The 14,363-nt window shown below is 34.9% G+C and overlaps 1 protein-coding gene across 1 annotated transcript in view; it reads left to right on the plus strand.

Moving 5' to 3' along the window:
- Window positions 1–14,363, plus strand: part of galnt14 (UDP-N-acetyl-alpha-D-galactosamine:polypeptide N-acetylgalactosaminyltransferase 14 (GalNAc-T14)) — a 283,833-nt gene that overhangs the window by 213,651 nt on the left and 55,819 nt on the right. The window contains exons 8-9 of the mRNA XM_059355726.1: window positions 3,904–3,991; window positions 12,598–12,682. Coding sequence (XP_059211709.1) covers window positions 3,904–3,991; window positions 12,598–12,682 — 173 coding nt within the window. The remainder of the gene's footprint in view (window positions 1–3,903; window positions 3,992–12,597; window positions 12,683–14,363) is intronic.

Below are 14,363 nucleotides of genomic sequence, written 5' to 3' on the forward strand. Positions count from 1 at the left end.
AATGATAATTAACTGAAACTGTATTGTGTGGTTACAAAACTAACTAATTAAAGTTAAAATTATAGTGAAAATGTCCGTCGTTTTCGTCTTTGTCAACTTTTTTCATACATAATGAAGATGGATCAGACAAAGGAAATAAAGGCAAAATTGACTGTGACCTCTTTTAATCTCCCACCCAACAAATACCCCATTACAAAAAACTACAACTAATAAAAACTAAACTAAAACTAAAGCATTTCAAAAAAACTAAAACTAAACTAAAACTAGCAAACTCACTCTAAAAACTCATTAAAACTAACTGAATTTGAAAACAGAAATTCACAACAAAATTAAAACTAAAACTGATGAAAAATCCCAAACTATTATAAGCTTGCAAGGTAATTTACTGTTCCAATGAGGGTCCTCACAAAGATAGAAGTACAAGAATGTGTGTGTGTGTGTGTGTGTGTGTGTGTGTGTGTGTGTGTGTGTTGTACTTTTTATCCTTGTAAAGAGCAAACTGTGCCATAAAGGCAGAAATATGAGGGAAATCAAGTGCAGACATTTTGCCAGTTCACACTTTAACGAGGGTTTAGGACTCAGCTTACGGGTTAAGGAGGTAATAACTAAACTAAATCCATAAGCGTCTTATGGCCTTATGGATGGTTAAACAGCACCGAGTGATGTGGGCAGAAAATACATATTTTCTAGCAGAGATAGGTGTGCAGGGGCCTCATGCAGGAAGCAATTCATGAACAAAATGTCCTCTTATTTTTGTTCATATCTATCTTTATTCTTATTTTGTTCATTCCAATTGGTTTCTCGGTTTCACTAATGTTTCGTTGTTTTTGTTCTTCTTTTACGTTGGGAAAATGTTATTGGTGGCCAAGAATATACTTTAATAAAATAAGAAAAAAATACATGCCTAATGCAAGGAAATATACAATTTTTCTATAATAAAGTATTTAATTTTGACTTTGTTTTACCTTTATTTAACAGTACATTAATTTCACCACTGCGACTGTGCAATTGTTGGCTGTCTCTAACCAGTCATTGGCCCCTGTTTCGTACATTATCTCACGATTGAATGGGCATTATAAGCTGTTATCATTATTAGAATAGGTGAGTAGGGTCCTGCTTCACCTGCTGGCAGGTTGAGTAGGTTGTTATCAGCCCTTTGAATGGCCGCTCGCTGAAAACAAGGCAGTTATGTTTAGATAAAAGCCTGCAGTTTCCTTACGATTATGCTACTAAACTACCTTTCTAAGTTGAGAGCAAAAACATATATTGATAAAAATCATATAATGCATGCAAATTCCAGAAGTTTAGGTGCTATAAGGATGACATGAGCACCAAAAGTGACATAGTTATGTTGGTTATGAAAACATTACTTCAAATGGCATTGTTGACTTTTGTTTTTCCACGGGACACAAACGGAAAGTCCTGGTTTGTTTGTTGTTTGTTGACTCATCCACATTTAGAGAACTTATACTCTGTTTCTTGCTTCCCTCTTCAGTTTCACACTCAAAATTACTACAGCTGGCGTTGCTAAACAACATGTATTAACCCATTTAAGGCGGGAAAGCATTATCGCATTTCTACCATTAAAACCTGTTGGGGCGCTGTTGCGTTATTCTACCATTAAAGCCTGGAAAGCGGATATGTCGTGTTTTTTTCCACCTATTTTCTGTCTCTTGGCCAATGAAATCAGAATAGATGTGGGAGTGTCGCAATGCAACATGGGACTTTTCCAGAACTTTGAAATCATCACCAAAAAAAGATACAAATTGGCCAAAGACACGAAATGACCAAAAAAAAAAGACACAAAATGACTAAAAAAAAGACACAAAATGACAAAAAAAAGACACAAAATGACCAAAAAAGACACAAAATAACTAAAACAAGACACAAAAGACCAAAAAAAGACACAAAAATACACTAAATGACTAAAAAAAGACACAAAATGACCAAAAAAAGACACAAAAAGAAACAAAATGACTAAAAAAAGACACAAAATGACTAAAAAAAGACACAAAAAGACACAAAATGAGAATACATGCGGGAGTGCCGCAATGCAACATGGGACTTTTCCAGAACTGACAGGTACTATCCACAAACTTTACTTATAGAAAGCCAAAAAAGAGTGAGTCAAATCAAGTATTGGCATGCCGTATCATGCCCTGAAATCAGGCTAAATGCAACCAGTAACACAACCCTGATTCTAAAGAAGTCGGGCGTTGTCTAACATGTAAATAAAAAAGAATGTCTAATCCTTTGTGGCATATATTCAATAGAAACAACTGTACAAAGAGCATAGTCTATGTTCAAACTATTGAAGAAAACCCCTTTGTTTTTATTAATGTACATTCATGTTTTATTAATTGGATTGTACTTGTAAGTCAAATGCTGTCGCCCCTGGAAGCATGAGTAACAAAAATACCTGGAGATGAAAGAAAACTGAGTGTTTTTATGATTCATGGCTCATTTGTTGGCTTGTTTGGCTTCCTGCTGTCACCAGTTCAAAGGCTGCACCATTCTTCAAAAAATGCTCATATATGTGTAAAGAATTATCAATGTCTCTGTGCTTTTTTCACACTGGGAAAAAAAATATTTTTTTGGCCCTGTAATTGTTATTTCAATCATCTATATAAATTATACAAAGAAATACGAATTCAGTGCTTTACTTTGAAAGAGCAGTTTTTCATGTGGTGCATTACTTAGTGATTGTTTGTTATTATGTGTTCTCAGTTTTGTCTGTAAACTGAATCATTTGTTCCAAGTAATATTCACTAAACCAGTTCATTGGCTTCATTAGTTGATGTTTCCAAGTAAAATGTTATTGAGGGACATCAGTGAATCTGCACTTTTCTTGTGTATTTTCATTAAAAAATAAGTGGTTCTATTAAATAAATATTACTTAGAAACAGCCTGAGTAAAGATTACAAACACCTCATTTTGTGTCTTTTTTGGTCATTTTGTGTCTTTTTTTGCTCATTTTGTTTCCTTTTTTGGTCATTTTGTGTATTTTTTTGGTCACTTAGTGTCTTTTTGTTCATTTTGTTTCTTTTTTTGGGTCATTTTGTGTCTTTTTTTGGTCACTTAGTGTCTTTTTTGATCATTTTGTTTCTTTCTTTTTGGTCATTTTGTGTCTTTTTTTCATCATTTTGTGTCTTTTTTTCGTCACTTTGTTTCCTTTTTTGGTCACTTAGTGTCTTTTTTGGTCATTTTGTGTCTTTTTTGGTCATTCTATTTCTTTTTTGGTCATTTTGTGTCTTTTCTGGTCATTTTGTGGTTTTTCTGGTCATTTTCTGTCTTTTTTTGGTCATTTTGTTTCCTTTTTTTTGGTCAAGCCAATTGACCAATGTCCTTGTTCTTGTGTTGCATTCACTGACTCTGTATTCACGGCATTATTCATGTGTTTCTGCTCCCTCCTGATGAATTCTCCTTCATTCAGACGTGTTTTTTTTGCATTTCTTGTTTTCATATGGCTCGACAGTGTGACGTTAATGCCAGCAAAGTGGATAAAATGGAGCTGAATTGAAGGCAGCGGAGGTAGAGGTCACTCTCACCTCGCTAAATGTGCTGTGTGCATGATTGGTGCTGAATGGCTGAAATTCCTTTTAATGCGCTGCAATATAATGACCTTGGAATATACAGTCTGCTTCACACACACACACACACACACACACACACATTGGACTGGAAAATGGATTCATTGCAATGAAATTTGATGGTTTGCTCACATGAACACATTCACCTTCTCTCTCTTTCTTTCTGCTGTTTTTCTTCTTTTTCAAGGTTTATGGTCTCCTTTGATTTCTTCTCTTTCAGTTATTTGTGTTTTTGCTCTAACCAGCTCTAACCAGTGAATGCTTGTGTGTGTGTGTGTGTGTGTGTGTGTGTGTGTGTGTTCTTTGTGTCCAGGACCCAACCTGTGTGGTCAGCCCAGTCATCGACATCATCAACATGGACACGTTTGCCTACGTGGCGGCCTCGGCTGATCTCCGTGGAGGTATGGAAACGTTAAAACACCTCTGAGGCGCCTTCAGGGCGTCTTCTGATGACAGAGAGGAACACCAGAGGGTTCCTGACTTCTGAAGGAACCTTTCATGACGAGTTCATGAACCTGTTCTCTCCACCGTGAACCTCAAACATGAACGCTTTAAGATTCTTTCATTTGGATCTCTGAAATTACGAGTTAATTGGATTTAAGTTAATCCAATTTTACAGTTAACAAACAATAATGAATAATGTTTACAAATAAATTTTAGGGCCACGGGGCAATCGCACCGAGCACTGGTCCCATACAGCAATAGCTGTATGGGACCAGTGCTGCACTACTGTTATACTGTGGATTTCTTCTTCTTCCTCTTCCGGGCGCAATTTCGTCCCGCTACTAGTCCTACAACTTGAAGAGTTGCAGGACAAATTATATATCAAAACGTGCGGTTTGGTCGGGATCGGTGTGCTATTACTTTTCTCTACAGAATACGAATTTTTCGCAACTTATGTCACGAAAAACTGCTCAAAATTTTGCATTGAAACTAATGGGACGGCCGAAAAAAATGAGCGAAAAAGAACAATAATTGGAGACTTTTAAACGTCTACTTCTCCGGCATAATTTCACCTAGAGACTCCATTTAAACTTTAAACAGTAGACACAAGTCTTGTGTATTTGTGTATTAATCCACGTTTCGATAGGTCATATAGTTTTTTATCAATCCCTGTTCAATGACCATGATCATTTTTGGAGAAATTCTGAGATTTTAATGGGTGTGTATTGCACGCAATGTTCGTGTCACAGTGTGTGACATCATCGCCAGAGTGTAGAGGGAGAGAAAAAATTGTCAAAAAATTAATTTGAAAACTGCGCTCCAGGCCGCAAATTCCACTCTACAGAAATAATTTATACATAGAAATGTAGGAAAATTTGTCTTCTCACTCACAATCCTCTGGTAAAGCTGTCAGAGTTATAATTTGGGCATAGGACGCACAGATGCGCCACCAACACCCAAAACAGCCTCAATGGCTCCCATATTAAAAACGCAGGAAGATTTCTGAAAAAGGGAGATGTAACAGTTTTTTTTAGATCGCTCTTACAAAGCTATTTTTTCATTTTTCTTAAAAAAAAACATATGTAGACGTTCAGGAAGAACTCAGGACGCTCAAAGTGAAGTCGGATCAATGATAGGTATTATGGTTTTACCAAAAATGCTTTCTGTTCGAGGCCAGAAATTCTGTCCACCTCTATTGTGGAACATTTGGCAGTTGGTGGCAGTTAATTTTGTTGATTGCTCTGCTCTGATTGCCTTTGATCTTTGCTCTGATTACAGTAACAGATACACAAACACACAAAAGCGCACGTAAACGCACACACTCCTCCATATGCACGTGATTGCCCCGTGGCCCTAATAAATAAAAAATATTATATTTAAATCGAAAAAAAGTAAACTAATTCAAAGCACTGATTGTATTATAATATTTCTACAAAGTCTAATATTTAACTTGTTAGCAATTAAGTCGAAGAATTTTGAGATTAAGATTAAGATTTTTATTTCAAATCTATGTGACTTTTCGTACACAATCTTTGACTTTTTGTCAAAGAAACAGACCATTCTGATATTATTGCTCCTCTTCTATAGTAAAGATTCACTCCAAAACAACAGCAGCTGCATTATTTATTACCATTTCTTCACATTTGTTGAATATTTCTTTATGTCCACCACGTATTCGACTGCAAAAACACCAGGAATAACAATGAAAATAAATCCATTCTATGCCTGACAAAGTCTGACATAATACTGACAACATGCCAGAGCAGAAACAAGCCAAACAAAGAGGAACATTTGAGCGCTGCAGCTGTCAGCCTCTTGTCACTGCAAACTGTGCAAACAATGCATGTGAATCAGACCTGTGGCTGCCAGAAATAGCTTCTCTCACTTTGGAGCTATAAGAGAATCCGGAAGTGTGTTTAAATGTTGGATTGGTGTCGCCTCTAACACTTCTTTAAATGCCAGACTCTCCTGCGTTTCAGGGATAATTATGTGTGCTGAAACTCAGTCTTGAAAGCTTGAAACCAAATAATGTTTAATAGCAGTGAAAGTGGAGGACGCATGAATCACTGACTGTCCTCTAAAGCAGCTATTCTCAACCTTGGGGTCCCGAGCCCAATTGGGGTCTCGAGATGATTTCTGGGGGTCGCCAAATCATTTTGGAAATCAGCTCTGTCTCCACTGTGTTAATGTGTTTTAGTCTTTTTGGTCTTTTAATGTCTTTTTCTTGTCATTTTGTGGGTTTTTTTTTTCATTTTGTGTCTTTTTGGCTGATTTTGTGTCTTTTTTTTGTCATTTTGTGTCTTTTGGGCTAATTTTGTGTCTTTTTTTGGTCATTTTGTGTCCTTTTCTGTGATTTTGTGTCTTTTTTGGTCATTTTGTGTCATTTTTTGGTCATTTTGTGTCTTTTTTTTTGGTCATTTTGTGTCATTTTGTGTTTTTTTTTTGTCATTTTGTGTCTTTTGGGGTGATTTGTGTCTTTTTTTGGTCATTTTGTGTCTTTTTTTTGGTCATTGTGTCTTTTTTTGGTCATTTTGTGTCTTTTTTGGTCATTTTGTTTCCTTTTCTGGTCATTTTGTGTCTTTTTTGGTCATTTAATGTTTTTTTGGTCATTTTTTTTTTTTTTGTCATTTTGTGTCTTTTTTGGTAATTTTGTGTCTTTTTTATCACTTTGTGGTCAATTTGTGTCTTTTTTGGTCATTTTGTTTCCGTTTTTTGGTCATTTTGTGTCTTTTTTTTTTGTGGTCATTTTGTGTCCTTTTATGGTCATTTTGTTTCTTTTTTGGGTGATCTGAACTGTGCTTGTGAGATTCTGTTCTGTGGACAACATGCATGATAAATTGGCGTTCGCGACTCAAAAAGGTTGAGAACTCCTGCTGTAATGCATCACAGATTGATGATGCACAACGCTCCATCTGAGCCGGGCCTTTTCCTTTTAGCTCAACAGGACTCTGCAGCTACCAAATGTTCTGATAATGCATCAGAACAATACACACGTGTGTGTGTGTGTGTGTGTTCTCCAGCCGTCTGTCAGAGCTGCTATCTCTCCTGAGAGCTTCATCGTCCTGCTCTCTTTCCATTAGGCTGTCTCATTCCAGTCTTCTTCTCTTGGTAACAGCGATCCGCCAATCAATGCTGATAATAGCCCTGTCCATGGCTCCACACACACACACACACACACACACACACACACACAAAGGCGTTGTCCAAATCGATGGTGATAGTTGGGCTCACGAAGGACATTTTAATTATAGATGAAGCTGTCGCTCATAACATAAAAAAAGATGGTTATAAGATGGACTTTCATTGATCCAGACATACACACAAACACACACACACACATTCTTGTACTTCTGTCTTTGTGAGGACCCTCATTGGAACAGTGAATTCCCTTGCAAGGTTATAATAGTTTTGAATTTTTCATTAGTTTTAATTGGGTTGTGAATTTTTGTTTTCAAATTCAGTTTTAATGAGTTTTTAGAGTGAGTTTGCTAGTTTTAGTTTAGTTTTTATTAGTTTTAGTTTCTTGTAATGGGGTATTTGTTGGGTGGGAGATTAAAAGAGGTCACAGTAGATTTTGTCTTTATTTCCTTTGTCTGATCCATCTTCATTATGTATGAAAGTCTATGTATAAGTCGACAAAGATGAAAACGAAGGACATTTTCACTATAATTTTAGATAGTTTTGTAACCACACAATACAGTTTCAGTTAATTATCATCATCATGTAACCTTTAACCCTTAAAACAAAGTCTGAAATCTAAAAAAAGCCTTTAAAGAAGTGAGGACCAGCCTAAATGTCCTCACTTTGCAAAAATGTCCTCACTGTGTTGGTTAAAAACGTGTTCCAGTCCCCACTATGTAGGAAGTACAGGAACACACACACACACACACACATTTGTTGAGACAAACACACATGGACATCCACAGATGGGGGATGGGAGTGCTGTGGCAGCAACTCCTTGGCCCGCCGGACTGCCATATCAGCAAACACACACACCTCCACAGATTTACACACACTCGTAGGCTTGCCTGAGCATCCACACACACACACACACACACACACACACACACACACACACACAGAGAGTAGAGTAAATGATTATTCAAAGGGCAGAAATAAAAAAACTGGTTCCAGCAAAGCAACTTCAATAACTTTAATTTTGCATTGATTTTGTCGCTCCCTCTGGTCAACAGCGGTAGTGCGTCTATGATTACTGACACCTTGCGTCAGCATCAAAATGGACTTAAAGTATCAAAAGTAAAAGTGCTCATTATGCAGATTGTTTTTTATATTTTATATTTATGACTTTATTATTATTGATGCATTTATGTAAGCGGAATAAAAACATTTTCAAGGTAGGGCTCATTTTGACTACTTAAAACCCTGTAATGTGCTTTAATTTATTAAATGTGTAAACATTTGCAAGTTTTTCGAGCTTGGAGCTAAAGTGGAGTAGTGGAGTAAAAAGTGCAATATTTGCCTCTAAAATGTAGTGGTTACATAAATGGTAAAGTAAAAGTACCTTAAAATTGTACTTAAGAACAGTACTTGAGTAAATGTACTTGTTTTGGAAGTGAGTAAAATACATTTTTAATATCTATTTATCTATTTATCTATTTAAAAACAGTTGTTTGCAGGAGCATAGCAATAAGGTAATCTATCAATCTATCTATTTGTGGCTTTTTAAGATTAATAACTGTAATATGAGGAAGGTAAAACTATTTTAAATTACCAACTGATGTAAAACTTAATGCATTTCATGAACAAAATAGACACATTTTGCTGCAAGTCAACCAAGAAGTTTATTTTATTTTATTCCACTTTTAACATTTCTTCTCATGTTTTTGTGCCGTAGTAACTAACGGGGACATCAATATTTGAAATTGCTCTGGTATTGAGTGAGAGCGCTGCAAAACCACAGCTGCAAAACGGAAAAAATACATTTCCACTTCAGTTTAAAGGTAAAATAAGGTAGTAAAATAAAATAGTAAACTGAGAGGCCACACACTGGAAACTAAACCCTCAAGTTTTAGGAATATTCTCTTCTGCGTGGTAATTACTGCTGCGTGTTGGAGGTAATGATGAAATGCAGAGCAGAGAAATGAAACTAAGAGTATCTGTTTCCACAGTAAAACAGCTGTTGAGTGTTTGATGATTATTTATTTGCGCTTTAGAATAAAACCGCTCTGAAACAATCACAAAATATTCACTTTTTTTTTATTTCTCTCTTCTTAAAATGAGTCTGGAAGCTGACAGAGAAGTCTAACTCCACTTTAAATGTCATCAAACTAGAGAAAAAAAGAAATTGTGGTTTAAAAATGGTCTTCAATCGATAACAGAGTACTTTATTGTTTTATAAATAAACTGCTTAACGAGTTGATGCAGCCCTTAAAGGTACATTAAGAAAGAACTACCTCCCACCAGGACTTTAATAATAAAAATAGAAATGAAAAAATAGAAATAATCATAATAATATTTAAAATAATGTATCAATTCAATAATATTTAATTCAAACATATAGTAATATAAATAATAATAACTGTTATAATTGTGATAACACTACTACTACTATGACTAATAATAATAATATTAATAATACATGCTTTCCAGGTCAAAATATTTTACAAAATAATAATAAAATAATAAAAAATAATAATAGTATAATCAGATGACCCTTATTATATACAAATTGTACAATAAAATAAAAAATAAATAACCAGATGGATGTGCTGGTGCAAAATAAAATCAATTTAATAAACAATAAAATAATAATGAAAAATATGTCATAATAATATATAAATAATAATAATAATCATAATAATAATCCCCATAATAAAATATGATACATTAAAGAAAATAAATAACCAGATGGATGTGCTGGTGCAAAATAAAATAATTCTTAATGTATATTTAAATAAGTAAAATCTAGATTAGAGAAATAATCTCAGATCATTTTTCAGCAAATGGATTTACCACATGAGATTTTTTTTTTTTTTTAATAAAGCAGAGGCTTTATTCTTTGTTAAAATTTGAATTGAGACACATTTCTAGCCTTTACCAGGGCTTTATGGGGGGTAAAATGGTCTCAGAAATAGCCCCTAGAACTAAATTTAGACCTTGGTCCCTGTTTGAGTTCCTGGGGAAAGTCCCTTTGGACAAAAAAGAGCTTTACAGACCTGTCTGGGAGGAAGAGGGCCAGTTCAGAATCAGGTTCAAATCCTCAAGATACAGACACATATAAATAAAAAACAGAACAAATAATCTAAAAAATAAAAAAAAGACATATACATGCATTCTACACACATTCTTTACATAAATGACTTATATGGCTACTATGTGGCATTTATTATTAATATATATTTTTTAATTTGTTTTTTTACATTATATTGCACATTAGAGAAACTATATTTTATCATGTTAAATAGGTTAAATAGACATAATATTATAATAATAACATGAAAAATAAAACTCTCTAAAGATAAATCTCCTCCTGCTTCTACACTGCCAACCTTTTTATGGAGGAATATAAACATAGACTCCTTCATCTCACCAGTTTTGGCGAGGAATCAGACCCGGAGACAAGTGTTAAGAATAACTATATAGAAATAGCCGATCTTCTTGCTGCTTGTTTGTTTGCTTATTTAGGTCATATAGATCATCAGTAATAAATGAAGGCTTTTTCATAACCAGTTAAAACTCTTTGTAGCTGCTTTTAGTTATTGATCTTAATGTGTGCATTTCTCTGCCTTTTTGTGACTGTTTGCATATACAAATCTTGAGCTTTTCCCATTTCTCAGTGTGTGTTTCCATTAATTATTGTGCTGCAAATATTATGATTATAAAAAAAAAAAACCTCATGTTAGCATTAACTGGAGCATCAACTGCAATGTTAGTTTTGGCAAAAAACAAAAACAAAATGAAATAAATCTATATAACGTTATATATAACTTTATTGACACGTTGCCATGGATACGCATTGTTCTGCTTCTCTCCTGATGATGGCTCTCCTTGTTAGTGACCTGTCAATCAAAGGTAGCCACGCCCCAAATCATATGATTCTTTATCTTCTATTTTCTTCTAAATGGGGCCATTTTTTGGACTATTAACATCAAATTGTCTTGAAAAAGATTTTTTACTAACAATTGAGACCATAGTGTTGTCCTTAAAATAATAAATAAAGTGAGAAGTTTTTTCATTTTGCACTGAAATGAATGGACAGAAATGCAGCTTAAGGCACTTCCTGGTTTGCCTCCCTGCTCAGACCCGGAGGTTGCCGCCTGCTGTTTTTTCTCTAAAGTTTCCCTCCTCAAACACTCTTTATCTTAACCCATTTAAGCCGGGAAAGCGGATACGTCGTTTTGTAGTATTTGTAGTTTTTTCCACCTATTTTCGGTCTCTTGGCCAATGAAATGCATCAGAATACATGTGGGAGTGTCGCAATGCAACATGGGACTTTTCTAGAACTTTGAAATCATCACCAAAAAAAGATACAAAATGACTAAAAGAGACACAACATGACTAAAAAAAGACACAAAATGACCTAAAAAAGACAGATAAAGACATAAAATGACTAAAAAAAGAAACAAAATGACTGAAAAAGGACACAAACGGACACAAAATGACAAAAAAGAAGACACAAAATGACCAAAAAAGACACAAAATGACTAAAAAAGTCACAAAAAAACACAAAATGAGAATACATGTGGGAGTGTCGCAATCCATCATGGGACTTTTCCAGAACTGAAATCATGGTGGAAGACAACTATAGCGGAGGGAGCTCAGATATAACAGCTACAAGCTCTCAAATACTTTTTGGATCTCATTTCTATCTGCTACAGAGGCTGAAAAATCTATTATTTAGTAGGAAGCAAATTTCCAAGAAAAACTTCAGGTTTTAGGGGCTTATTTTAAAATCGCCCAGAGGTTTTACAGACATTTTTTGAACCTGGTCTCACCGAAATCCGTGGAATAGCCACGGATTTCGCTTAACTCAAAATCCGTGGAATAGCCACGGAATCGATCAAGTTTCCGTGAAACTGACACGGATTTCGCTACAATGCAAGTTAATGACAGTCATATCCCGTGGCTATTGGTTTGTTCCAAGTCACGTGACTTTCAAGGTCCCAGCGGTCAGAACAAAAAACATGGCGAACAGTTTTCTCATTTTTAGTGAAAAATCAATATTTTGACTTAATTTCTGTATAAAAAATGGATTTTGATCACATTTCTAGTGAGAAATATATGTTTTATTTTCTAAATCTTCACTCAGTGAATGTACATAATCACTTTGTATGTTGGAATAGCCACGGGATATGACTGTCATTAACTTGCATTGTAACGAAATCCGTGTCAGTTCCACGGAAACTTGAGTGATTCCGTGGCTATTCCACGGATTTTGAGTTAAGCGAAATCCGTGGCTATTTCACGGATTTCTGTAAGACCATGTTGCATTTTTTTCCAGGCATTTTAGTCCTAAATGGGTTAACCTACATCAGCCTTGTTACAGTGCAGTGTTTCTACATGATCAATTGATATATTTTTATACTTTTTCTCTCTCTCTCAGGTTTTGATTGGAGTCTCCATTTCAAGTGGGAGCAGCTGTCACAGGAACAGAGAGCTCGACGGACCGACCCGACCCAGCCCATCAAGTAAGTCCTGACTCACAAACAAGCTTTAAATAGACAATATAAGGACATTACATGCACACAAATGTAGAAAAGAGAGTGTTCATAAAAGTAGAGAACCAGAGCTGAGAGGGGAAAGGAGAAAAAGGTGTCACAAAATAATCAGCTACTTTAATTTAAAACCTGAAAGTTCATGCTGACATGTGAAGTTTGTCACCGAACAAGCGGGGAAGTTCTCCTCGTGTTTCACAAAGTTTAGGAGATGAATTCATAAAAAAGTTGCCAGAAAAAGGAGCTTGACGTGGGCGTTTAACCCTGATCTTCACTTCCCATTTTCAAGCTCCAGTGGAGAGTTTTAATTGCTGCTATATGTGGTCTGAGTGTTCCTGCATGAATGTGTGTGTGCACTTGATCTACAAGATACAGACAAGCAGCTCTCTGTTGTTCTTTGGGGAGAAAAAAAAACTGCTTTCACAGCTTTAGGTTACAGTATATAAACAAAAAATATGTCAAACATATTTCTGGATGCATGAAATATAATAATCTCGCCTTAAACTTTTATATTTTGCACATTAAAACACTTTCTGTTGATATTTCTCTGCATGCAAATCAAACGTTTTCACACAGTATTTATGGCATTTTCTGCACAGATACAGGTGATTTATTTAAACAGCTATCTTCACAAGCTGTTATGTTTAAGGGTCTTCATGGCTTCATATTGTTGTAGCCTATACCATTTATTTCAGTCAGCCAGTGAACGGAGTTATAAAGTTTATCTTCTATGTTTATTTCCTATGAGCAACCTTTGTCAGCACAGACAGTCTGAAAAAACAAGAGAAGGCAAAGAGACAGCAAGTCAAATTACTGTTTGTGTACCAGTCTGAATGTGCCCACACACCGTCAAAATAAAAGTTTCTTAGTGTAGCTGTGAAGTTTCAGCATTACATCCGACCGAGTAGGGCAATATATAGTTTACTCCAAGGTTGTAATAGTTTTGGATTTTTCATTAGTTTTAGTTTTAATTTCGTTGTGAATTTTTGTCTTCAAATTCAGTTAGTTTTAGTTAGTTTTAACAGTGAGTTTTCTAGTTTTAGTTTATTTTTATTTTTTTTTAAATGCTTAGTTTTAGTTTAGTTTTTATTAGTTTTAGTGTTAGTTTTAGTTTTTTTGTGATGGGCTATGTTTTGGATGCCAGATTGAAAGAGGTCATAATAAATGTTTCCTTTATTTCCTTTGGTTTATCATCTCAGCCCAATAAGGTTATTAACTCTTACAGTTCCGGGTGTTTTGAAACATCCCAGTCTCAGTAAACATATTCACCATGTGTTGCATGTTCAAATAGAAACACTGAATTATGAATGAAAAAAGTTGACAAAGACGAAAACGAAGGACATTTTCACTATAATTTTAGTTAGTTTTAGTTAGTTTTGTAACCACACAATACAGTTTAAGTTAGTTATCGTTTTTTTAAAAACTCTCAAAAAAGGCTCAAAATACTTTTTTCACATTAAAGAAAGTTTATATTAAGTCCATATGTTCCTATGGTTGCTGATGAAAGGATCAAGAGATAAAGCATGCTACAAGTGCATCTCAATAAATTAGAATATCAGAGAAAAGCTCATTTGTGTCAGTAATTCGATTCAAAAAGTGGAAATAACACATTATATAGATCCATTACACACAGAACGAAACATTTCATGTCTTA

Source organism: Centropristis striata, chromosome 18 (genome assembly GCF_030273125.1).
Source record: "Centropristis striata isolate RG_2023a ecotype Rhode Island chromosome 18, C.striata_1.0, whole genome shotgun sequence".
NCBI lineage: Eukaryota > Metazoa > Chordata > Actinopteri > Perciformes > Serranidae > Centropristis > Centropristis striata.